The sequence below is a fragment of the Salvelinus alpinus genome, chromosome 3, assembly GCF_045679555.1.
Source record: "Salvelinus alpinus chromosome 3, SLU_Salpinus.1, whole genome shotgun sequence".
NCBI lineage: Eukaryota > Metazoa > Chordata > Actinopteri > Salmoniformes > Salmonidae > Salvelinus > Salvelinus alpinus.
In genome coordinates this window covers 46,914,549-46,938,326 of record NC_092088.1, presented here as the reverse complement: position 1 = coordinate 46,938,326, position 23,778 = coordinate 46,914,549, and the positions used below count along the sequence as shown (strand labels likewise).

Sequence of the window (23,778 nt, the reverse complement as noted above, 5' to 3'; positions counted from 1 at the left end):
AATATGATCGACTGCAAGATAGATTTGAATAGTATAGGAAATTGTGTTTGCTCTATTCATTCTATTTCTATCTGCAACATGCATTTCCTGATACAGCCATGCCTTTAGTTGAAGGTAGCTAATCCAATAGTTTATGTTCCAGATACAACCCTACCATTAGTTAAAGGCATCCAATCGTTAAAAAAATAAGTGGTTACTTTCTGAGATCTGTATTTAAAAAGTAGTCATTTTGGGATCTATAGTCACAGGTATAGTTACTTTCCACAAATAACATTCAAAACTATAGTTATCCCAGGTCTGGTGTGTGTGTATTCAGTCCCTTCTCTCTCTGTGAAGAGTGTAGTCCAGGTTAATAAGCTGCATTAGGAATCCTCTGTTGGGGAACACCCATCGTTTTTGCTGCACCAGCCGGATGGCTGCCAGCAGAGGATGATGATGATGGATCATGAGGAAGGCTAGGACCAACGCAGCCGACCGACTCACTCCTACAGCACAGTGCACTAACACCTTGCCTAGGGAAGACAATAACATATATACAGTCACGCATCAGTCACTCACACTCACGCACACACTCACACACAGACAACACACACACCAGCGCACTGTATGGGTCGTGGCTTACCTCCTGACTTTAATGCCTGGTGGATGTACTGAGCAGCAGGGTAAAAGAAAGGTGAGAGGTCAAAGGTGGGTAGGTCATTGGCAGGAACACCGTAATAGCTGACTGTGGTACCGTAGTAATCATCACTGCCTTTACAACACATCTTACCATGGGCTGCATTCAGAACATGAGTGATGCCCAACCTCCACAGCTCATACTTGTTATGAGACATATACCTAGGAGAAACAACGTAGAGATATCACCACAATAACACGCACCATCACGCACACACACGCCAACAGAACATACTGATTCAGCCCATACATATCATGAGACATGTAGCTGAGACACACAACAACACACCATCTCCAAACATACGTGATGTGTAAGTATAGGTGTGTGCATGCACATGTGTGTGTCTGTGTAATTACGACTGGAAAAGCAGGTGTACTCACATATCCCCCAGGTATAGGTTGGGCCACACCTCGTCTCCATGCCTACAGGAGCTCTGGGCTGAATGTAGCACCTCTTCCAGCTCCTCCAGAGATGGAGGCTCACACATATCTGGCTCACATTCACACCTCTGCCCAGAGTCACATGAGCCTGAGACACCTGACACACAACCCAGTAGCTCACCTGTCTTGCTGGACACTGTACTTGAAACTCCCTCACTGGCCATTGTAAAGCCGAAACATAAACAGTGACAGTCCTCAGCTCATACAGGTCTCGAACATAAACAGACCATTGCCTCTGTACTGCAAACTCTCACTAGGCACACTTGTTTTTGCTTGCCTGGTGTGCCAGGTAGGAAGAGTTTTCAAGCTTGCGTTATGACAGCAAGTGACTGACATGAACAGATGGAACAGTTAGCGGTGTTGACAAAATGTATAACTCCAACTTTATACCCCCTCTAGTGGACATTGAAGCCCAATGGCTTAAATGTCTGCAGGGTTGAAAAAAGGAAGAATGCTATTACAACCCTACTACATCTCTGGCTGCATACAGCAGCATACAGCATGATTCACAGATCCACCCATTTCGGGGTTCTTGAATGAAGAGTGACAGTCTAAAACGCATTTAGGTTTGTCAGCAAATATACTGATAACTAGTTTTCCTTTTTGTCTTTGTTGTCAGTTTTCATTTTATCTGACGCTTGAGAGCGCCACAATAAGTAGAGCGAAGCTTGTGACGTCAATGAAAACATTGGCTAAAATGGCAGCGACCATGAGCAACGTGGATGAAATTCGGGATAGAGTGATATTAGGTGAATTTGATATAAAAAATGTAAGTGATTTAAGATTATACAATAAAATCAGATAAATTAAGATACTGCTTGTGTCTGAAATATATGTGCAGATCTTATTGGAATTAACGGGTAGCCAACATTTGCTGGCTAAACATAATGTGCAGCTAACGCGTTAGCTAGCTAACGTTAGTACGGTAGAAAAAACAACACAGTTCGCACACAGCATATTTGTCATGAAATATATGTACTGTGTTTAATACGCCAATACATGAGTTGATCTGCGACGTATAAGTACTTTAAAACTGTTCAAATGTTTCCAGGTTCATACAACAGATTACCCTGGCAATTATCCAGGCTACGATGACACATGGAACTTGCAGAAATTTCAAAAGGTATCTAACTTAGCTAGTTAGCTAACTATTATCATGCTGGTCTAATTTTACATTCAGGTCTGTTGAGTGGAATGCCAAAAATACCCTTTACGTCAATATTATGTATATATTGCAGAATTTCAGAATCGACGTGGTGCAAATGGATGAGACTTTTCTGGAGTTCGACATGGTGGGCATAGATGCTGCTCTCGCCAATGCCTTTCGAAGGATATTGCTAGCAGAGGTAGCTACTACTCAAATGCGCCCTGACAATAAAAATATATAATAATTAGTGGTGTCCATGTTTATTATGTTTTTATATGGTACATAGCAACATGACGTGTATTAATCCGCCCTCTCCTAGGTCCCCACTATGGCTGTCGAGAAGGTGCTTATTTACAACAACACATCTATCATTCAGGATGAGATCCTTGCCCACAGGCTGGGCTTGATCCCTATCAAGGCTGACCCACGACTGTTCGAGTACAGAAACGCAGGTACATTTATGCTGCATACCTTGTCTCCCCTTCCTCTGACAATGTTAACAGAAAGTTCCAAGACTTGTCTTGTAGAGGGTCACTGCCAACTACATCAGTTTTAAGGCATTTGTGCTTTTCTCAGGGGACGAGGAAGGCACAGAAATCGACACAATTCAACTTCAACTGAAGATCAAATGCACCAGGAACCCCAGAGCCACCAAAGACTCCGCTGACCCCCGGGAACTTTACTTGAATCACATGGGTAGGTAAGGCCGTGGACTAGGGCCAGCTCCAAGCATAAGTGGTCACTGGACGCTCAGGGGCCCCATTAGGAAGTCGGTGGGAGTCTCAACTTACTGTTGAGAGTTAGAATAGTAGAATGCACATGGTGCAAGTTTGAAATTTGGTTGTGTGTCAGTAGTTTTTATGTCAGTCACTGACAGTCACTCAATTAGCCATGTCAGCTAACAATTTTTAGATTGTTAAGTTAGTCTAGCCAGTTATCTAAACTTGTCGTAATCGTTGTTGAATACCGACCAGGCATGCAGGGCACGTGCCCAGGGCCCCTGACCTTCAGGGGGCCTCTATTGATTTTAGTCACTCTCAACATGGCATAAGTCATGGAAAAATTTGTAGAAGTGTAGGAGATTTGCTTTAAAACTGCAAAAATGTCTCTGTCCCATGGTAAAATGAGTAGAATTGTATTACGTTTTTTTATAATGTTTTTCCTCAGTGTACTCTAAGGACATGAAGTGGGCCCCTATTGGGAACCAAGCTGATGTGTTTGCAGATGCCAACATCGGTCCAGTACATGGGGACATCCTTCTGGCGCAGCTCCGGCCTGGACAGGAGCTGGATATAGTCATGCACTGTGTGAAAGGCATTGGTGAGAGGACTTTCTCTGCAAAATGTTATAATGTCTGCACAATGGCAATCTCACTACAGTTTAACCTTTCTCAAGCCCTGTAACCAGTGATGTAGTATACAATTTAAATAACGTGGGTAAATGCTGATATTTGTCTGAATAAGTTGATGCTCCCTGTATTTTCAATGCATTTTTAGCAATGGGTGGGTAAACACTCGTCCAAATAAAAATACTTTACGTTAATTTACCCTCGCTACACCATTGCCTGTCGCTACAGATCTCCGTCATATTCTGTTGAAGTTAGTGATCTTTCTTAGCTGTTCTGATGGCTTAATCCTATGCTCTATGTTTCCAGGTCAAGACCACGCCAAGTTTTCACCTGTGGCTACAGCCAGTTACAGACTCCTTCCTGAGATCACACTAATGGAAACAGTGGAGGGGGAGAAAGCGGAGCGACTAAAACGCTGCTTCTCACCTGGAGTCATTGAAGTGGAGAACCATGGGGGTAAAACAGTAGCTATAACATTTTGAAGCCTTGTCCTTTGCACATACTGAAATTGTACTTTTACTGTAGCTATTTAGGTTCCATGTAGTTAATTCTCTGTCCGTCTCAGGAAAGGTTGTTGCCAAGGTGGTGAACAGCCGCTTAGATACCTGCAGTAGGGAGGTTCTCCGACATGACGACCTCAAGAATGCTGTGAAACTTGCAAGAGTGCGGGACCATTTTATCTGTAGGTATCCAGTGAATTTAGAAATGACTATGTTGCTGTTTCGTGAATTTGTGAAATGTACAGTCATAATGTCTAGTAAACTCAGCATAAAAACAAACGTCCCTTTTTCAGGACCCTGTCTTTCAAAGATAATTTGTAAAAATCCAAATAACTTCACAGGTCTTCATTGTAAAGGGTGTAAGCCCTGTTTCCCATGCTTGTTCAATGAACCATAAACAATTAATGAACATGCACCTGTGGAACGGTCGTTAAGACACTAACAGCTTACAGACGGTAGGCAATTAAGGTCACAGTTATGAAAACTTAGGACACTGAAGAGGCCTTTCTACTGACTCTGAAAAACACCAAAAGAAAGATGCCCAGGGTCCTTGCTCATCTGCGTGAACGTGCCTTAGGCATGCTGCAAGGGGGCATGAGGACTGCAGATGTGGCCAGGGCAATACATTGCAATGTCCGTACTGTGAGATGCCTAAGACAGCGCTACAGGGATACAGGACGGACAGCTAATACATGTGGTCTGCCTCGCAGTGGCAGACCACATGTAACAACACCTGCACAGGATCGGTACATCACACCTGCGGGATAGGTACAGGATGGCAACAACAACTGCCCGAGTTACACCAGGAAAGCACAATCCCTCCAGTGCTCAGACTGTCCGCAATAGGCTGAGAGAGGCTGGACTGAGGGCTTGTAGGCCTGTTGTAAGGCAGGTCCTTACCAGACATTACCGGCAAAAAGTGCTCTTCACTGACAAGTCGCAGTTTTGTCTCACCAGGGTGATGGTCGGATTCACGTTTATCGTCGAAGGAATGAGCGTTACACCGTGGCCTGTACTCTGGAGCGGGATCGATTTGGAGGTGGAGGGTCTGTCATGGTCTGGGACGGTGTGGGTTACAGGGAAGACATCCTCCTCCCTCATGTGGTACCCTTCCTGCAGGCTCATCCTGACATGACCCTCCAGCATGACAATGTCACCAGCCATATTGCTCGTTCTGTGCGTGATTTCCTGCAAGACAGGAATGTCAGTGTTCTGCCATGGCCAGCAACGAGCCCGGATCTCAATCCCATTGAGCGCGTCTGGGACCTGTTGGATCTGAGTGTGAGGGCTAGGGCCATTCCCCCCCAAAAAATGTCTGGGAACTTGCAGGTGCCTTGGTGGAAGAGTGGGGTAACATCTCAGAGCAAGAACTGGCAAATCTGGTGCAGTCCATGAGGAGGAGATGCACTTCAGTACTTAATGCAGCTGGTGGCCACACCAGACACTGACTGTTAAATTTGATTTTGACCCCCCCCCCCTTTTTGTTCGGGGACACACATTATTCGATTTCTGTTAGTCACATGTCTGTGGAACTTGTTCAGTTTATGTCTGTTGTTGAATCTTATGTTCATACAAATATTTACACATGTTAGGTTTGCTGAAAATAAATGCAGTTGAACGTTAGAGGACGTTTCTTTTTTTGCTAAGTTTAGTACATAGCCCATAGTGTTTTCACTAGAATATTTTTGCAAGGGTTGTGGGAAGGGGGTTGGGGGAATTAAGGCTTTAAGTTTTGTTACATTTTTATTTTAGGTTTTCACACAATCAGTCCTTTTTTGTAGCTCAGTGGGCATTTGCAAAACAAATGCCCACTGGATTGATGCAAATAATAATGATAGCATTCTGCCAGGTAGATAGGAATAGGTTACTTTGTAGCTAGTTAACATTTAATTGAAGGTTTTTGGGAAAGCCTTTCCATCTATCAGAAGACCGATCATTAGCATAGCTATATTTTTTTCCCTGTTCAATATTTTGTTGTAGTGGCCCATATTGTTTTGCACTGTAGAAGCTAATTGTTTTTCCTCAAGTGATTCTAGTACTTTGTTCGTTTAGTATAGTTTGGCATTCTGTGCATGAACACTGTCATCAATCCTGTCTTTCCTCTTTCCCATACAGTTTCTGTAGAATCCACTGGCATCCTGGCACCTGATGTCCTGGTCACAGAGGCCATCAAAGTTCTCATGACCAAGTGTCAGAGATTCCTCAGTGAACTCGATTCCACAGAGATGGAATAAGAGCTATTAAGTTGGACCAGATGTAAATACCCACTACAGGGGTTGGATATATGTGTGTGATGAGCCGGTGTGCAACATGCTTTGGACAGTAGAATACAACACCAGTTGGAATAGCAGAACAATGTGTGAATCCTGAGGATTTCTTTTATTTTTTATTTTGTCCTTTTGGGTATACAAGAAAAATAGGTTGAGGTCTTTCCTGAATGAAGAGGGATTTAGAACTAATTTGTCAATGGCGGGATTGGCTCTTCTCAGCCAGGTGCACAGTTATGTGTTGTGTTCTGTATGAACTTGTTTCATGAAACAATAAAGGTAAAGCATATTACTCTAAATACTGATGTTGCAACATCTGTGCATACTTTAGATTTTACGGATGCTCTTATCTAGATCAATTACAGGACCAATTGGGGTTAAGTGCCTTGCCCAAGGGAACATTGACAGATTTTTATTTTTTTACCTAGTCGGCTTGGGAAGTTGAACCAGCGAACTTTCGGTTACTGGCCCTGCGCTCTTAAGTGCTAGGCTACCTGCCTATACGTTCCCCCCTCCAGTGCTATTCCACAGTGAGTTTGTTATTTAAAGGTACAATATCTTGAACCTATACTGAACAAAAATATAAACGCAACGTGCAACAATTTCATGGAATTCACTGAGTTACAGTTCATATGAGGAAATCTGTCAATTTAAATAAATTCCGTAGGCCTTATCTATGGATTTCACATGACTGGGAATACAGATTTGCATCTGTGGGTCACAGGTACCTTAAACAAAATGGGCCTCAATGGGTCACGGTATTTTTGTGCATTCAAATTGCCATCGATAAAATGCAATTGTGCTCGTCCGTAGATTATGCTTGCCCATAGTATAACCCCACCGCCACAATGGGACACTGTTCACAACGTTGACATCAGCAAACCGCACACAATGTGGTTGTGCGGCCGGTTGGACCTACTGCCAAATTCTCTAAAACGATGTTGGAGGAGGCTTATGGTAGAGAAATTAACATTACATTTTCTAGCAACAGCTCTGGTGGACATTCCTGCATGCCAAATGCGCACTCCCTCAAAACATCTGTATCATTGTGTTGTGTGTCAAAACTGCACATTTGAGTGGCTTTTTTTGTGTGTAATGATCAAGCCGTTTAATCAGATTCTTTATATACCACACCTGTCTGTCAGGTGGATGGATTATCTTGGCAAAAGAGAAATGCTCACTAACAGGGATGTAAACAAATGTGTGCACAACATTTTAGAGAAACAAGCTTTTTGTGCATATGGAACATTTCTGGGATGTTTTATTTCAGCTCATGAAACATGGGACCAACACTTTAAATGTTGCGTTTATCAAATCAAATGTTATTTGTCACATGCGAAGAATACAACAGGTGTAGTAGACCTTACAGTGAAATGCTTACTTACAAGCCCTTAACCAACAATGCAGTTTTAAGAAGAAAAAATATAGAAATATAACAAATAATTAAGGAGCAATAGTAAAACAACTGTATTTTTTGCAGTGTAGATATGACATGCGCTAGTCCATATGAGCTTTTGTTGTCAGCAGGCTTTCATTACTTTTGCAGATTTTCACAACCTAGATACAGAAAAAAGATTGGGTAACGCAGCTTGATTATTGCTTCTTGAACAATATCAGTTGTAGCCAATGAGATGACTAAAGTGTAAATCAGATTGAACGAAGGGTAGGTACATTATAATTGTGACACTATAGCCCAGGGCTGGACACAGCTGTTTGTAGGGACGAGTGGGTTAATGCAAAATCTTGCTACTTTGTTTACTCAAGTGAATTGAAATAGTTGTGTACAGTCTTGCGAGACGTTTTCGAGCGTTGTTCAGAGAATGTTCCCTATGAAACGTCATTTCCCCCTATCTAGCAATTGAAGATGGCTGCCGTGGTAGAAAGAGTCGAGGGAGGTTTTGGAGCCCTGGATTGCGACTCGGCGTTACCGAGATTGTCTACACCACCACCGGATCAACCACACCAGAACAACCCGCTCTTAGGACTTCCCATTGTAGCGATTGAGACTATTCTCAATTTCCTGTCTTACGACGAAATCAGTCTCCTACGCTTGGTGAGAGAAAACAAAAACAAACCATGAAGCAAATACCAATGCAGCGTCTGGCTAATCTAGCTCCTGCCAACGTTAGCTATTTAACGAAAGCTAGTAGTAGTAGTACTAGTGTGTTTAACTTTCGATAAGTCACTGTTTATATGTTAAATGTGGATGTCTTTCCCACTTTTAATAATAATAATAGCTAAGGGTACCAACATATAGACAACTAGTTAAGCTAGTTTAGTTTATTTGCATCGGCTTTTATTTCAATTGCATTTCCAGTTGCTTTAGCCAGCTAGGGCCCTGTCCTGGCTGGAACTCATGACAAACATGTCAAATTCAAACAAACAAATGGCTGTTTTGTTTAAATCTCTACTTTTCTACCTAAAGTAAATGCGTTATCTAGTTACTTAGTATGTTTGTCAAGATTTAGCAAAAAATCTGTAATTCTAAATGTCTACACTGAATTGGCTTGCTAAACATTCAAAGTTGGGTTTTATTTCTGCTTTCCACCAAGTACAGTAAGACTTCCCTTTAATTTACAGTGGTGCAATAGGCCAATTGACATCTAGATGTTTGTGTGTGTTGGGGAGGAGTAGTAGGCTATTTCAGCTCTACCTCAACCCTTTTCGATCTGGCCATTGTAGAGTCCCAGTCGGCTTTAAAGTGGAACTGACAGCATTATAGCAACATGAAATCTTATTCAAATCTGTTCATATACACCCCCAGTAATGACACATACCTGACACATGTTCACTTAGATATGGTAATTTGTACAATGTTTGCGAATTGTCTACTAAGGCATTTGTGAAAATGTTATCGTAATAATAGTGTGAAAGCGGCCATGTGTTTGGACAATTTAATAGACACTGCAGTAAATACAAACATCTGTCTCCTCCAGGACTGGAGTCTACGCAGACCGGTGCACCATAGCCAATCAGAGCTACAGTAGGTCTTTATGCAAACAAGAAATTGCCACAGGCTTGCCATCATTCACTTTGAACTGGTCTGTGTTTACAGGCAGTTGTAACAGCATGACTTTAGGTCTATAGAACGAATTCACCAAAAGCCACAAATACACCTGAATGGATTTCTGCAGATGTCAATACCACGAGTTCTTACATTTGGTAACTTTGCAGTCCTATTGCTCAAACCATGAAAAGGTAGGCTCTCTCCCTCAATTATGCACAAGATCAACAACTAATGCTAGCCAGAGCAAGAAGCTTACTGACCCCGGTCATATTCAGCAGGTGTTGTGTAAATTCATCAGTTATTCTGCACTCTGGCACACAGAGGAATGCTCTAAAATTGGCATAGACAGCCAGAGTAAATTTGCCAACACAAGAGATGCTAACTGGATAAATCTTTCAAGTTCTTGCTAGCAAACCAAATGACCCCAGCGTCTTTAACTGTGTATAGCCACCGAAAATGAGATATGGGGGGGGGGTCACTCAATGACATCCTCCTAGCAGCTAGCTAACGTTAGTCTCTGTGTTTTAAGCTTGCTACATAAATGGGTAGCTAGCCTATTAGCCATGTTATGACTGACTTGTGATCATTGCCCTTGCTAGTTTGATTGTAGTGACATTCCCAGCCTTAGTTACATTTGTCTGTTTTTGTCTGCGATATTGAGTCATTGAAACTGAAACAGTGCATCCTGAATGGAGGCAGCAAACAATGTACCAGGCCAGCTGTGATTTACAACCTAATAGCAATATTTTTGGGACTACCAAGAAATGAATTGGGGGAATTATATTAATCATGCATTGAACTGCATCCAACTATTCTACCAAAAATGCCTTAGTGTACGTCTTGGAATGTTGAGTCAAATAGAACCTGTTTATAAATTTGGTTTCGTAGCATCAACTGGGAGTTTTATATCGCTTTCATATCTGCAAAGTAGTTAAAAAGCTGCCAGTTCCACTTTCAGGCCAGCCAAAGTTCAGTCTACTTTAGGGATTCTTCAATGGTCTTTCATTTAACAAAAGATGACAACATTTTCATGCACATTTTATCATTGTTAGATGTAAAATTGCGTGACTATCATCTCCTTGGCAAAACCGTCAAAATTAATGTCAGATTTCTTAAGAGTATGCAAGCACACTCGTTTTCCTAGCCTTTAGATAGGTCACTGCCCCGCACATCTGTGGGAACACAACCTGTGGTTACCTAGGTTCAAATGCAATTTTTCTTGTCTGCTTGGTTCAGTCATTACAAAACTACATTAAAGAAAAGTACATGTCTTAAGAGTACTTTAAAACATTGCATAAGGGCTTCCCTTATGCCCCTTTTCATGACTGCGAGCAGCCATGTGAGTGCTAGCTACTCAACATTAAGCTAGCCCAACTGGACTCAGGTAGATGTGATTGTAAATACGGGACACTCCAATTAGTGTATGCTATGTATTCATTTATGGATGTCAATCATCCATTTCGTACAAAGTGTTAAATTGGAATTTGTGGTGGCTAACGCTAGTTGGGTTAGGGACAGGGTTAGTTGACATGCTAAAGTTGTCTGTGGTGAGATTCAAACATGCAACCTTTTGGTTGCTAGATGTTTATATGCTCACCCATCCGCCCTACTTTTGTTTTTTTGCCTTAAGTAACCTGTCATGTATGTGTGTTTAATGTTACATTTGATGTGTGTATATGATACATTTCCAACCATATCAAATGTAACATTAAACTCATTTGAGTGTCCCGGATTTACATTTACTATGTTACGTGTAGTCTGAGACCAGGTGGGCTAGCAAAGGCCAACGCAAATAAATAGATTATTCAGCTACACGTAGAGTGGTGTTACAAACGGACTATACTAAACAAGTTAAGTCTTACCTGTGATGTTTGTATTTATTTCCACACGCATGGCTACGCCTACGTGCAGCCTACTTAGACACCGGGTCCGCACATTTCCCACTCTCCCATGCTGAATAGCCTGAAGCCATATGGCTCTTCTCACATGCTCGATTTCCCTACATGGGTGTATTGCAGCATTTTTGACCTGGTTACATGTACATTGAACAACACAGCAGCTTTTCGGCATGTTTTGTTATTTCTGTATAACAAAAAATCCATAACGAAGTTAGCTCTTTTTTCTTTTCCCCAATTTGTGGGCGTGGTCAAGGGGAATGAATTCTTAGTATGAGTATACTGAAGACAGTACAGTATGACGGGCAGAAACTGCTTCTCAAATAGAAATCCCCGATCACACTTGTAGTCGATGTCATGGCGACATTGGCTAGCTAGGCTCATGTGTAGACCTGATGACATGTTTCTAATGGTCGTCTTGCGCCGAACTGCACCTGTGCAGGCTGTGCACTCTTTCGACAGTTTTTAACGTGTCAGTATGTCACTTTCACCAGGTTAGAGTAATAACATTGGCTGGAATCTAGATTGACTTTTTCGATTTAGAATGAACTACTCATTGGGCTTGTTCAACATTGCACCCGACAGTGCAGGTGACTGCTGACTGATCTACAAATCACCTTGCGTCATAAATAACGACTCGTTATTTGTAAGTCAGTCACAATTTACTCATGATTCATCACGGTTTTGATGCTCTCGAACACGGCCAGATTTCTCACACCTGGGTCTGTTTCGCAAGCATTCCCGGAAGTCTTGCGACGTTGTTTCTGGGTTTAGGAACTTTGTGGCCGTACCATCACCCCACTGGTGCACCCTGCAGTGCAAACTGTCACTTTAGTTTGAGTATCACAGGCTGTATGTGTCATGCAAGGTCATGGAGATGTTGGAGGAACGGTAAAAGACATGCTCCTCAACCATACCTTCCCGACTCTGTTCTTTTCCCAGGTATGCAAGCGCATGGACATGATCAATCAGCGCATGCTGAACCAAGGCTTCCTCAAGGTGGAGCGTTACCACAGCCTGTGCCAGAGGCAGGTTAAAGCCCAGCTTCCAAGGTCAGTCTCAACACCACTGGAGGGAATTCTATAGTATTTGATGTGTATGCTATTTGAATATACATGTTTTTGCTTGGCCTATGTCCAGTAGCAAATCAATGAGTAAAAGTTGGTCTATTGCAATTCAGGAAATTAAATCAGAAGTGCTTGAGCTCTGTAGGAACTAGGGCAGTCTTGTTCTTTCGACCAATTGATTGGTAAACATCTTAAAATGTGTATTTTTCCATATAAACACCATATTTTATAAATCAACTAAGCTATAAACACCATATTTTATAAATCAACTAAGCTCAACTAAACTGAGCTTGCTTTACTCATTTTGCTAATTAAAAAAAGCTAGCCGATATTAGACTAGCCACCTATTTATTTATTTTTTTAACCCTTTTTTCCTCCCCAATTTCTCCCCAACACTCTCCCCAATTTTGTGGTATCCAATTGGTAGTAGTTACATTTACATTTAAGTCATTTAGCAGACGCTCTTATCCAGAGCGACTTACAAATTGGTGCATTCACCTTATGATATCCAGTGGAACAACCACTTTACAATAGTGCATCTAACTCTTTTAAGGGGGGGGGGGGGGTAGAAGGATTACTTTATCCTATCCTAGGTATTCCTTAAAGAGGTGGGGTTTCAGGTGTCTCCGGAAGGTGGTGATTGACTAGTTAGTCTTGTCTCATCGCTGCAACTCCCGTACGGACTCGGGAGAGGCGAAGGTCGAGAGCCATGCATCCTCCGAAACACAACCCAACCAAGCCGCACTGCTTCTTGACACAATGCACATCCAACCCGGAAGACCCAACCAAACCGCACTGCTTCTTGACACAATGCACATCCAACCCGGAAGACCCAACCAAACCGCACTGCTTCTTGACACAATGCACATCCAACCCGGAAGCAAGCCGCACCAATGTGTCGGAGGAAATACCTGGTGACCTGGTCGGCGTGCACTGCGCCTGGCCCGCAACAGGAGTCGCTAGTTCGCGATGAGACAAGGATATCCCTGCCGGCCAAACCCTCCCTAACCTGGACGACCCTGGGCCAATTGTGTGTCGCCCCATGGACCTCCCGGTCGCGGCCGGCTGCGACAGAGCCTGGGCTCGAACCCAGAATCCAGAATTTGGCACAGCTAAGTGATTTAAGTGGTCTAAGGCACAGCGATGCAGTGCCTTAGACCACTGCGCCACCCGGGAGGCCCCTTAGCCAGCTATTTTAAATGTCCATTTGTGTTTTCTCTTAGTGAATTCAATTGTTGAATCATGTTTTGTCTCATTTTCAAGTAACTAGCTGCAGGCTTAAAAATGAAAAACCCTCAAATGAGTAGGTGTCCAAACTTGACTGGCACTGTATATGAGGGAATATACAGTGCCAGTCAAGTTTGGACACCTACTCATTTGAGGGTTTTTAATTAATTTTACTGTTTTCTACATTGTAGAATAATAGTGAAGACAACTATGAAATGACACTTGGAATCATGTGTTAAACAAATCAAAATATATTTTAATTTAGTTTCTTCAAAGTAGACACCTTTTGCCTTGATCACAGCTTTGCACACTCTTGGCATTCTCACAACCAGCTTCATGAGGAAGTCACCTGGAATGCATTTCAATTAACAGGTGTGCCTTGTTAAAAGCTAATTTGTGGAATTTCTTTCCTCAATGCGTTTGAGCCAATCAGTTGTGTTGTGACAAGGTAGGGGTGGTATACAGAAAATAGCCCTATTTGGTAAAATACCAAGTCCATATTATGGCAAGAACAGCTCAAATAAGCAAAGAGAAATGACAGACCATCATTACTTTAAGACATGAAGGTCAGTCAATCCGGAACATTTCAAGAACTTTCAAAGTTTCTTCAAGTGCAGTTGCTAAAACCATCAAGCTCTATGATCAAACCGGCTCGTGAGGACCGCCACAGGAAAGGAAGACCCAGAGTTACCTCTGCTGCAGAGGGTAAGTTCATTTGGCTTGACTGCCTCTGAAATTGCAGCCCAAATAAATGCTTCACAGAGTTCAAGTAACAGACCCATCTCAACATCAACTGTTCAGAGGAGACTGCATGAATCAGGCCTTCATGGTCGAATTGCTGCAAAAAACTCCTACTAAAGGACACCAATAAGAAGACGACTTGCTTGGGCCAAGAAACACGAGCAATGGACATTAGACCGGTGGAAATCTGTCCTTTTGGTCAAAATTTGAGATTTTTGTCGTGTCTTTGAGACAGAGTTGGTGAACAGATGATCTCCGCATGTTTGCGCTTAGTGGAACTATCATTTGTTTTTCAACAAACAATGACTCAACACACCTCCAGGCTGTGTAAGGGATATTTGACCAAGAAGGAGTGATGGAGTGCTGCATCAGATGACCTGGCCTCCACAATCACCCCACCTCAACTCAATTGAGATGGTTTGGGATGAGTTGGAGCGCAGAGTAAAGGAAAAGCACCAACAAGTGCTCAGCATATGTGGGAACTCCTTCAACACTGTTGGAAAAGCATTCCAGGTGAAGCTGGTTGAGAGAATGCCAAGTGTGCAAAGGGTGGCTACTTTGAGGAATCTAAAATATATTTTAACACTTGGTTACTACATGATTCCATTTGTTATTTCATTCTTAACTATTCTACAATGTAGAAAATAGTAAAAATAAAGAAAAACCTTTGAATAAGTAGGTGTCAACTTTTGACTGGGACTGTAGTTTGCATAGAAACCTAAATAAAAGCATGTAGATGGAAATATGCTAGAATGGAGGTTTAAAAATGAAATGGTGAATAGCACTTGGTTGATCTCTGGAGAGCTGAATAGATCAAGTGAAAGAAGAATGAATCAAATAAATCGCAGAAAAGGTATGTAGTGTGCGCGTTTAGTGTTTTTGTTTGCTCATACAGGAGCAATAAAGGCGGAGTTCACAAAAAATAAATTGGTAACGGCCAATGTTTCGCATTCATTGGTCGGCACGAGAGAAGCTCGCTCTCTGTAAAATTCCAAACGGTCTAAACCATTCGCTTTCGAGAGGCTGGTCCGGATCGGCCTTGAACCAATTAGATGTCTGTTTGGACCATTCAGGACCAGCCTTAATTTGGCCCCAACTTTGATGTCCATGTTAGGTTCAGATTTGGTGCGGTCGGACCGGCCTTGATTTGTAGGCTACATGCTACATTTTTTGTAGTTCTGTCTTTTGAGCTGTTAATGCTCTGTATTATGTCATGTTTTGTGGACACCAGGAAGAGTAGCTGCTGCTTTTGCAACATCTAATGGGATCCTAATAAAATACCAAATTTCAATGTCTACGGATGTAGATTTTTGGTCTGGAATAAATCTGAACCAATCAGACGTCCATGATTTTGACTGGACCGGCCTTGATTTGGTCCAAAAATAGACGTCTATAAGAGACTTAGGTTCTGAATGAAAGTTGAATATAACTTCAATGTCTGGGGACATAGGGATTTTAGACAACTTTTCAAAATTTTTGATTACTGGGTCTACTCTAGATTTGTGGGTTATAGGAGGGCATCAATTTATTTGCCTTGCTTAGGGTATCAAAATGGCCAATTTAATATAATGCAGCTTTGGATTTTACCCCAGTCTCGAAAGCGAATGGTTTGGAATATTATGGAGAGCTTTTCTTGTGCCGACCAACATTACATAATACAGAACATTTAATAGACAATAGCTCAAGGACAGCACTACATCAATAAAAACTCAATTTTAAAAAAGGTGCCTACAAATCAAGGCTGATCAGACCGCACCAAATCTGCATTTAACATGGACATCAAAGTTGGGGCCAAATCAAGGCTGGACTGGACCAAACAGACTTGGTTTAATGATGGTGATTTGGTTTAACGCTGGTCCCGACTGCACAAAAATACAATGGGACCAAAAACAATACGTCCAAAAAATGTTGGCATCGGTCCATGCTTACTGGGGTGTGGCCTACAGTGTCTGCTGCAATGGAATTTTAGAAATGCCCATCAATGTGGCAGCCCTACTGTTTGTAAAACAGGCAGTTTCATTGGCTTTATTAGTCCTGATTCCTGTGACTAATCAATTTGCCTATTTGAGCTCTGAATATCAGCTACTTAACTTTATCAGGGGTTATCCTGAGACTATTTGCAATGTGTTTACAGAGCGGGAAATGCATATCACAGGTTCGGCATCAGCGCTCGCCTAAAAATACCATATTCCACAGGTTAAGGTTTAGTTTATTAATTTGACCAATTTTTTTAAAACAAGCACACCTTGAAAAAGCCATACATGCACATGTATAAAATCATTGAGGATAACACACAATAAAGACTTATTTCCATTGTGGTCCTCTTGAGACAAGATCGAACACAGTATGGCAGTGAAATAATAAAACAAAAACAGAAGAACAACTATCTCATCATTCCAGTTACATCATAGGGGTTATTCATATGGGCATAGAAGACATCAAACATATTTTTACTTTATTTTTAAAGCTGCCCAGAGAGGATGTTGTTTTTATGGGCAGAGGCAACTCATTCCATTCTGAGGCTCCAGTATACAAGAAAGTACCTTTCCCAGAATTACTCCTGAACCTGTGTAAGCACACATCAGCATCACCTGATCTGGTGCTGTGATTGTGTGCATCCCTAACACAAGGAAAGTAATCATTTAGATATCTGGGCGCAGGACCATAAATACTCCTGTAAACCAAACCTAGTCAAATCTGGAACACCCTAGCCTCAACAGGCAGCCAGTTTAGTTGCTGAAAGCAGCTCCTGCCTATGTGAGTACGTGGACTCACCTTCAATACTACCATGATCAGCTTATTCTGGGCTATCTGGAGCTTCCCATTCATAAGTTTAGATAAGCCCCCAAACCAGGAAATACTAGCATAGTCAAAATGACATTAAATGAGGGCAGTAGCTAGCACTTTCATGGAGTCCTTATCAAGCAGCTTGGACTTTCTAGCCAAAAACTTAGTCCTGGCATTAACCTTCCCTAGCACCTTATTGGCCATGCTCACACCTCCCAAGCTTCCATCTAGGATACATCCCAAGTAGCTAACAGAGGTTTTAGTAGTCAGCGCCTCACCCCCCAACTCCACTCTGATTTCAGACGACCTACACAATTATCTAGGTCTGGATCCAAAAATAATTGCTTCAGTTTTCCCTAAGTGCAGAGATAGCTTATTATTATCTCTAAGCCATTTGCTAATGCAAGCCAAGAGCTTGTTACTGTTTTTGGGCATAATTATGTGAGGTTTTGATGTTGGTGTGTCTTGGTCAGTTAAGCTTTGACAATGCCGCCCTCGTTAATCTGCCGCCGTAGGTGAACTCCTAATCCTGCCTAATGGGCTAAATTCCATGCTTTCTAAATATAAATATTGACATGGTGCTAGCTCAACAAATTAAGTTAATCAATGGGTGTGAGTGATTTCTGACTTTCAAAAAAGATAAATCAAATTTCCCACACCCCTAATCTGATAGTCGGGTGGAGCTCAGTCTGCCCAATGGCTCAAGTGCCCACACACAACATTGACAGACGCGCGTGCACACTAGCAGAGGGCTACTTGGCATAAAGTCCTCTCAGACAGATCCAGCTCAGAGGCCCAGCTTCTGAGATCCCCCCTCAGCAGCAGATATTAATTAAATTAAATGGAAAATCATCTTTATTGACACTTTTTTAAATATATATATCAATTTGTGCCCCTACTCAAAATGAATCACTTTAAACTAAAACGTATTGGAGCGTTGCAATTCTAGATCGAATCGTTCATGGAAGGAGGTCCATGTTTTCCTTGTTACAATAAGAAAGATGCATTGTGGATAATTAGATTAAATGAATAATTTGACCATAAACTTGTGCATGACTAGCCTAAAATGATAGCCTACTCACCCCAGTGTCAGCAGCACCACCAGTGCATTACAAAAGTGATTTACCTCATGCATCGAGGCAATTTTTTTCTATGGCTATACTTTTATTCCAAACCATTCAGCAACTTCACTTTTTGATGATCCCTCAAGTTTGCATTCAATCGTGATAATGTTACTTGTATCATAAAGTTCTGTCATCTTGTCCAATGTATATATTTGGTGTGCTTAGGCCTCCCGAGTGGCGCAGTGGTCTAACGTACTGCAGTGCTAGCTGTGCCACGAGCTTCTGGGTTCGAATCCAGGCTCTGGGCATGCTGACACGGTTGCCAGGTATATGGCGCTTCCTCTAGCTGGCTTCCAGGTTAAGTGGGCATTGTGTCAAGAAGCAGCGCGGCTTGATTGGTTTGTGTTTCAGAGGGCGCACGTCTCTCGACCTGCGCCTTTCCTGAGTCCGTACGGGAGTTGCAGCGATGAGACAAGACTGTAATTGGAATTGAAAACCACGAAATTGGGGATAAAATATATTTTGTGCTTTGTCTTGTGGCAGGCGGGAGTCGGAGCGGAGGAACCACTCACTGGCCCGTCACGCTGACATCCTGGCTGCTGTAGAAACGCGCCTCTCGCTACTCAACATGACCTTCATGAAATATGTGGACTCCGGTCTTTGCTGCTTCATCCCTGGCAAGGTGCCTAGATTCATCCTCTTTAACCTACCACCCACTAACGACCTGCCACATCTGTACATTAGATCCTAATTTCTTTTTTTTAATGGTGTTCTTTTACATCGACCAACTTTAGAGCTTCTCCCGTTTGGCCACAAGATGGCACTCCTGTTCTTAGATTGACTATAGTTTAGAAAAATTATTTGATTAAATGATCAAAGCATAATTTTTTTTAAAGTGGAAGACCAGTTCCATCCCAAAATGAACATGCTAGCTACTTCCATTAACTTGGATAGTCTTGGCCTCAACAACATTACACACACACACCAGGATCAGATTCTTAACATTCTATGCCCAGGCGTACAATTTATTCTAAGCTTAAGGTTCCCGGCATGTGACTGTGTCTTTCCCTGAGGTGATTGATGAGATCTACCGTGTGCTGCGCTATGTGAACTCTACACGTGCGCCCCAGCGGGCTCATGAGGTGCTGCAAGAGCTGCGGGACATCTCTTCCATGGCCATGGAGTACTTTGATGAGAAGATCGTCCCCATCCTGAAAAAGAGGCTTCCCGGGGCTGACCTGTCAGGTCGCCTCATCGGATCTGCCCCAGGTAATGGACAACTACACTGATCTTTCTATGGCCAATAAAGATTCTACAGATGCCCATGTTACTTAATATGAATACAATTTAACATGACGATATTTATTGTTCAACTTCGCTACCCATTTAAGATTGAACCTAAGATCATCACCCTCCCTATTCTCTCTGCCTACCCCAGTGGCTGGCCCCTCCACCTCCCTGACCACCATGTCCCTGCTGGCCAAGAACACACCGTCACGCTCTGAGATGACCAAGGTGCAGCAGCAGGTAAAGGTGAACGGGGCGTCTATGACGGTGCTGCGGCGGGAGAATCAGGAGGTGCGCGTCAAGCAGCTGGAGCAGCAAAAGCAGCTGCAGGACCAGGAGCAGAAGCTGCTGGAGCAGACTCAGGTTATCGGGGAGCAGAACGCCCGGCTGGCTGAGCTGGAGCACAAGCTCAGGGAACTGATGGACAGTGCGGTGGGGGGAGGTTCCAGGCCGGCCGTAGCCGCCTCCACCACAGCAGCTTCTTCCTTGACGGGCTCTTCTGCCGTCGCCACGACGTCTTCTGCTGCCGTCGCCACGGCATCCAGTGCCATGGCCGCAGCGGTGGAGATGATGGGTAGCCCGCCCTTGAAACGCACCAGGAAGAGCTCAGACCTCCCGCGCCAGTCCAAACGCCTGCGCAGCAAGAAATAGGACACAATGTTTTTTGTTTTGCCTGATTGCACATCCCACCATGTCCTGTGACATTTATTTTAATTTTCATTGTTTGGAATGTCTTTAGGAGAGGGGGGGGTCATGGTAAAGGAGTCCGGAGTTGCTCTGTTTCCCTTGCGTTGAGTTCCCTTTGTCATGCTGATTTGGCCAGCATATTTTGGCAAGAGTGCCAGTAGTCTCCACAGTTTAACCACTGACTCTTAAAGCCACTAAGAATTTGCACACTAGTTGACAAGGTTAGGGTTAGTTTGAAAAGTCAAACACCAATTTTGGTGTTCACTCTTTCTTGTCCATCAACAAAAGTCAATCCACATTAGGTTGTTGGCTCCTAGTTGGTAGAGAGTCTTTGCAGTGAGGCAAGAAGTAATGAGAGCTTTCTAATATGCATCGCTTAACTACTGAAGAGGTTGACTTTGGTTGGTTAAAAATGCATTTGAAATATTGGCTAGACGAGACCACTCAGGATAAAGGATGTTTAAATTCTGCCTCTGAGACAATTTTGTTCTTATTGATGCAAATACCACTTAGTTTTAAGATGTCATTTTCTTATTGTTCTGTCTGTTGGCCAGGTGGGATTGCTTGAAAAATATCCTTGCGCAATATTCTTCATTTTCTGAGAAGGGCTAAATTTAAAGTATTTGATTCCTGCATCGAGAGGATTATATCCCAAATGTGGCGCAATAAAATTAAAGGAAGTTAGTCTCTTATTTCCAAAAAATAGAAATGTGTTTATTTTAGCCAGGTCTTGGGAGATCACACATCTTCATGAAAAGGACAGTTTGAGGGTTCCTGTTGTAATGGAACAGTGTTCAGCTAGCATTAGTGAAATGACACAATTGATTTTAAATGCATTTCTGTGTTCCACATGAAGATGCAGTCTGGCACTCCATGTTGCGTTGAAGACAGGCAGGCTAATGTGGCTATTTATCATGTAGCCAAGGGCGCGTCTAAAGCCATGGTGCCTGGGGAAATTAAGGGAGTCTTTACATTCAGCAATGGAAGGACAGCTATAGGATCCCACTAAAGACTTATAGTTTTCAGAGATCAATCATTTCTGAAAATAGTTCTCGGACACCATGAAATCTTCCTTCAGGGCTAGAGTATTTCTGCTCCACCGTTATCTATACGTTTTGCCAATGCTTGTCATTGATCAAATACTAGTCTGTGTAAAATGGGATTTATATGCAGTCAAGTATCTGCTGTTTTTGGGGAAGATTAATCAAGCTTTATCGACGAGGTAGAAATGACCCTCTGTATTGATTGACCAGACTGGTAATTCTGAGGTCAAAGATAAATTTGCCATTTAGAAAATGTCTCCACTCCAGTGTATTTAGTCAGTTGTCATCTAGACCTACTGATCTTATTGTTACGCTGTCTTTGTACACAAAGTTTAGTCCCATGTAACACAAAGTTCATCTGTTCAAGAAATATTCAGATTTGCCAAATGACTGTCGTGCAACTACAGTAGTCTGTCTACCAATGTAAGACCTACTGAAGATACATTGTGGAAGGCGTTCTACTAAAAGTGACAAGGTTTTTAAGTCTTAGGATTCTCCCTGATTTGCTATAAACACTCTTGCACAACAGCACCCTTCCCATTTCAAGATCTCAGCACACAGTTCTCTTTTCAGCTTGAGCCCATAATGCGGCTGGAAATGTAAAAATGACCTCAACTACTTGTGGCATGAAATCTCTGTGTGGCATACTGGGAAACGCAGTTCACAACTGAGTGGACTCAAGCGTGTATTCTAAACAGACTGGGCAGGGCAGGAAACAATGTTATCTAGTGGCTTAATTTGAGACTGCAGTTTAGAAATGAGTGTACTGTAAACTTCATGTACTTTAAGTGTAGATTGTGGATTATAATGTATGTATAAGAGTGTAAATTGGCCAAACTGTATGGGTTGCGCACTTTACCGTTACAAGTACAAATGACGCATTAAAAGATGTTAACATATTGAGATATCGGTGTGTGTTTGAATAGTTTTGCATAACTTTTTTTTTTTTTTTACTGTAAAATTTGACAATACATGACCAAGCCTGATCCATATGCGGAACATGTGTGACCTATTCCTCCAGTATGGCTCCTCCTATCCAAAACCTTTTCATAAAAGGTAGCTGTAGTATGAGATCTCGTATCAGGCCTTTTACTTGATGTATTGGTCTGGCTTGTTTCCATTCCACGTCTGATCAGATATTATCTACAGGTACTAAACTCTTACCTGGGTAGTCCTGCACCATATATGCCATGCTCTGAAAATGAGTTAGAACCCCACATACAAGCCCACTGCAACAGGTGGAACTCAAGTCAGTCATTACTGTACCCTCCCTCCCAACAGTGACTCAGCTGAACTTCAGAACAGTTTCATCAATACAAAAGACTGCATGAAAGGAGATGTCTGTCCTGCTGTGGGTATGATTGAGGAACAATTTCACAAAACTTGAAATGCCTTGGCTGATTATGTATTTATTGTTTAACAGATTAGCTTTCATAATACATACTTTGTCTGTATTAGAATGCCAATGTTTAACCTTTTTACCGTAGCTGATCAGTGGATTGTTTCAAGAGGACATGGTCTTCTGCACTTTGCTATTTTAAACTCTGCAGTGCAACTACTATAGAGCCTGGTGTAACAGCGACATAGATTAATTTACATGCCAGAGCAAGTTCCTGTTACAGAATTCGAAGGAATTTACATTGCGATAAGAACAAATGCTGTATGTTGGTTTAGCAACCCTGTAGGTATTTGCTTACCGGTATCTTAATTATATTTGGTCACATGTATCCTCAGTTTCCTTTTGGATAAAACAGGAAATGTTGCTTCCATACTGCAAAAGTGAGTCCTTCGATGGCAGACTGGATTACGTCCGGAAGAAGAACATGATCATTAAGAACAGCAGCTAGCCACTGCAGTGCATATTAGTTTTTATATTCACTTATGTGATGCATGCTGTGAGCATTTTGTGAATTCATCATTCTGTATTTACTTGCGCTAGGTTTAAACATTTGTATCGACCACTATTCAATTGTTGTAATAAAAAATAAAACGCTATTGCCACCATTTTGGCATACTTTAAATGTTCAATGCAGCCTACAAAATATATATTTATGATTTCTGGCTAACAAAGTACCTTACTGTGATTGTTTTCAATTAAAATGCAAAAAAAATTGCTTCTTGGCAACGGGCTATTTCTCAAGCAAATAATTTAGCTAGGACTGTGAGTGAGGAGGGGAAATTTGCTGTTAAAGACCGCAATAGTAATGACACTAACTTCGTTGGACAAAGCCAATGGGGAAATGAATGAAGTTTTTGTATGGTTTTTGGCTAAACGGTAAAAAATAAAGTCTAGTAAACAGGCTTAGATCTTAAACATTTGTTCTGAGATAATCATCAGCTAACATCACTTGTGAATTTTGAAGCATTTATGTAGTCAGAAAATTACAAAAACGCTTCATAATTAATAAAGGTCATGTTAACTGACAAACTGGCGAGCTCTATTGGCAGAGGTTTGGAACTTAAAATCAAATCAAAGTTATTGATTTCGTACACAGTTTGGCAGGTGTTATAACGGCTGCAGGAAAATGCTTATGTTACTAGCTCCTAACAATGCAGTAAAATGTCAAACAAGAAATCAAGAACGGCAAAACTAAT

General features: G+C 42.1%; 3 protein-coding genes across 5 annotated transcripts; 2 read left to right on the top strand and 1 right to left on the bottom strand.

The window, feature by feature from the left end:
• Window positions 1-183: 183 nt before the first annotated feature.
• Window positions 184-1,410, bottom strand: LOC139570833 (dual specificity protein phosphatase 13A-like). Its single transcript, XM_071393046.1, has 3 exons — window positions 1,057-1,410; window positions 623-837; window positions 184-512 (listed from the first exon to the last, which is right to left on the bottom strand). The coding sequence occupies exons 1-3, from the start codon at window positions 1,278-1,280 to the stop codon at window positions 313-315; spliced, it is 639 nt and encodes a 212-aa protein (XP_071249147.1). The 5' UTR covers window positions 1,281-1,410; the 3' UTR covers window positions 184-312.
• A 155-nt stretch (window positions 1,411-1,565) lies between these two features.
• Window positions 1,566-6,677, top strand: LOC139570832 (DNA-directed RNA polymerases I and III subunit RPAC1-like). Its single transcript, XM_071393045.1, has 9 exons — window positions 1,566-1,885; window positions 2,168-2,239; window positions 2,355-2,462; window positions 2,583-2,715; window positions 2,840-2,959; window positions 3,431-3,583; window positions 3,918-4,067; window positions 4,177-4,293; window positions 6,227-6,677. The coding sequence occupies exons 1-9, from the start codon at window positions 1,796-1,798 to the stop codon at window positions 6,343-6,345; spliced, it is 1,062 nt and encodes a 353-aa protein (XP_071249146.1). The 5' UTR covers window positions 1,566-1,795; the 3' UTR covers window positions 6,346-6,677.
• Window positions 6,678-8,052: 1,375 nt separating this feature from the next.
• Window positions 8,053-22,088, top strand: LOC139570831 (F-box only protein 28-like). 3 transcript variants are annotated; one of them, XM_071393044.1, is made up of 6 exons: window positions 8,257-8,431; window positions 9,315-9,361; window positions 12,223-12,332; window positions 18,710-18,848; window positions 19,240-19,435; window positions 19,605-22,088. In XM_071393044.1, the coding sequence occupies exons 3-6, from the start codon at window positions 12,235-12,237 to the stop codon at window positions 20,102-20,104; spliced, it is 933 nt and encodes a 310-aa protein (XP_071249145.1). In that variant the 5' UTR covers window positions 8,257-8,431; window positions 9,315-9,361; window positions 12,223-12,234; the 3' UTR covers window positions 20,105-22,088. The 3 variants fall into 3 exon arrangements, with proteins under 3 accessions (XP_071249143.1, XP_071249145.1, XP_071249144.1); XM_071393042.1 differs by lacking the exon at window positions 9,315-9,361 and having other exon boundaries at window positions 8,053-8,431; XM_071393043.1 differs by lacking the exons at window positions 8,257-8,431; window positions 9,315-9,361 and adding an exon at window positions 9,427-9,576.
• The last annotated feature ends 1,690 nt before the right edge of the window (window positions 22,089-23,778 follow it).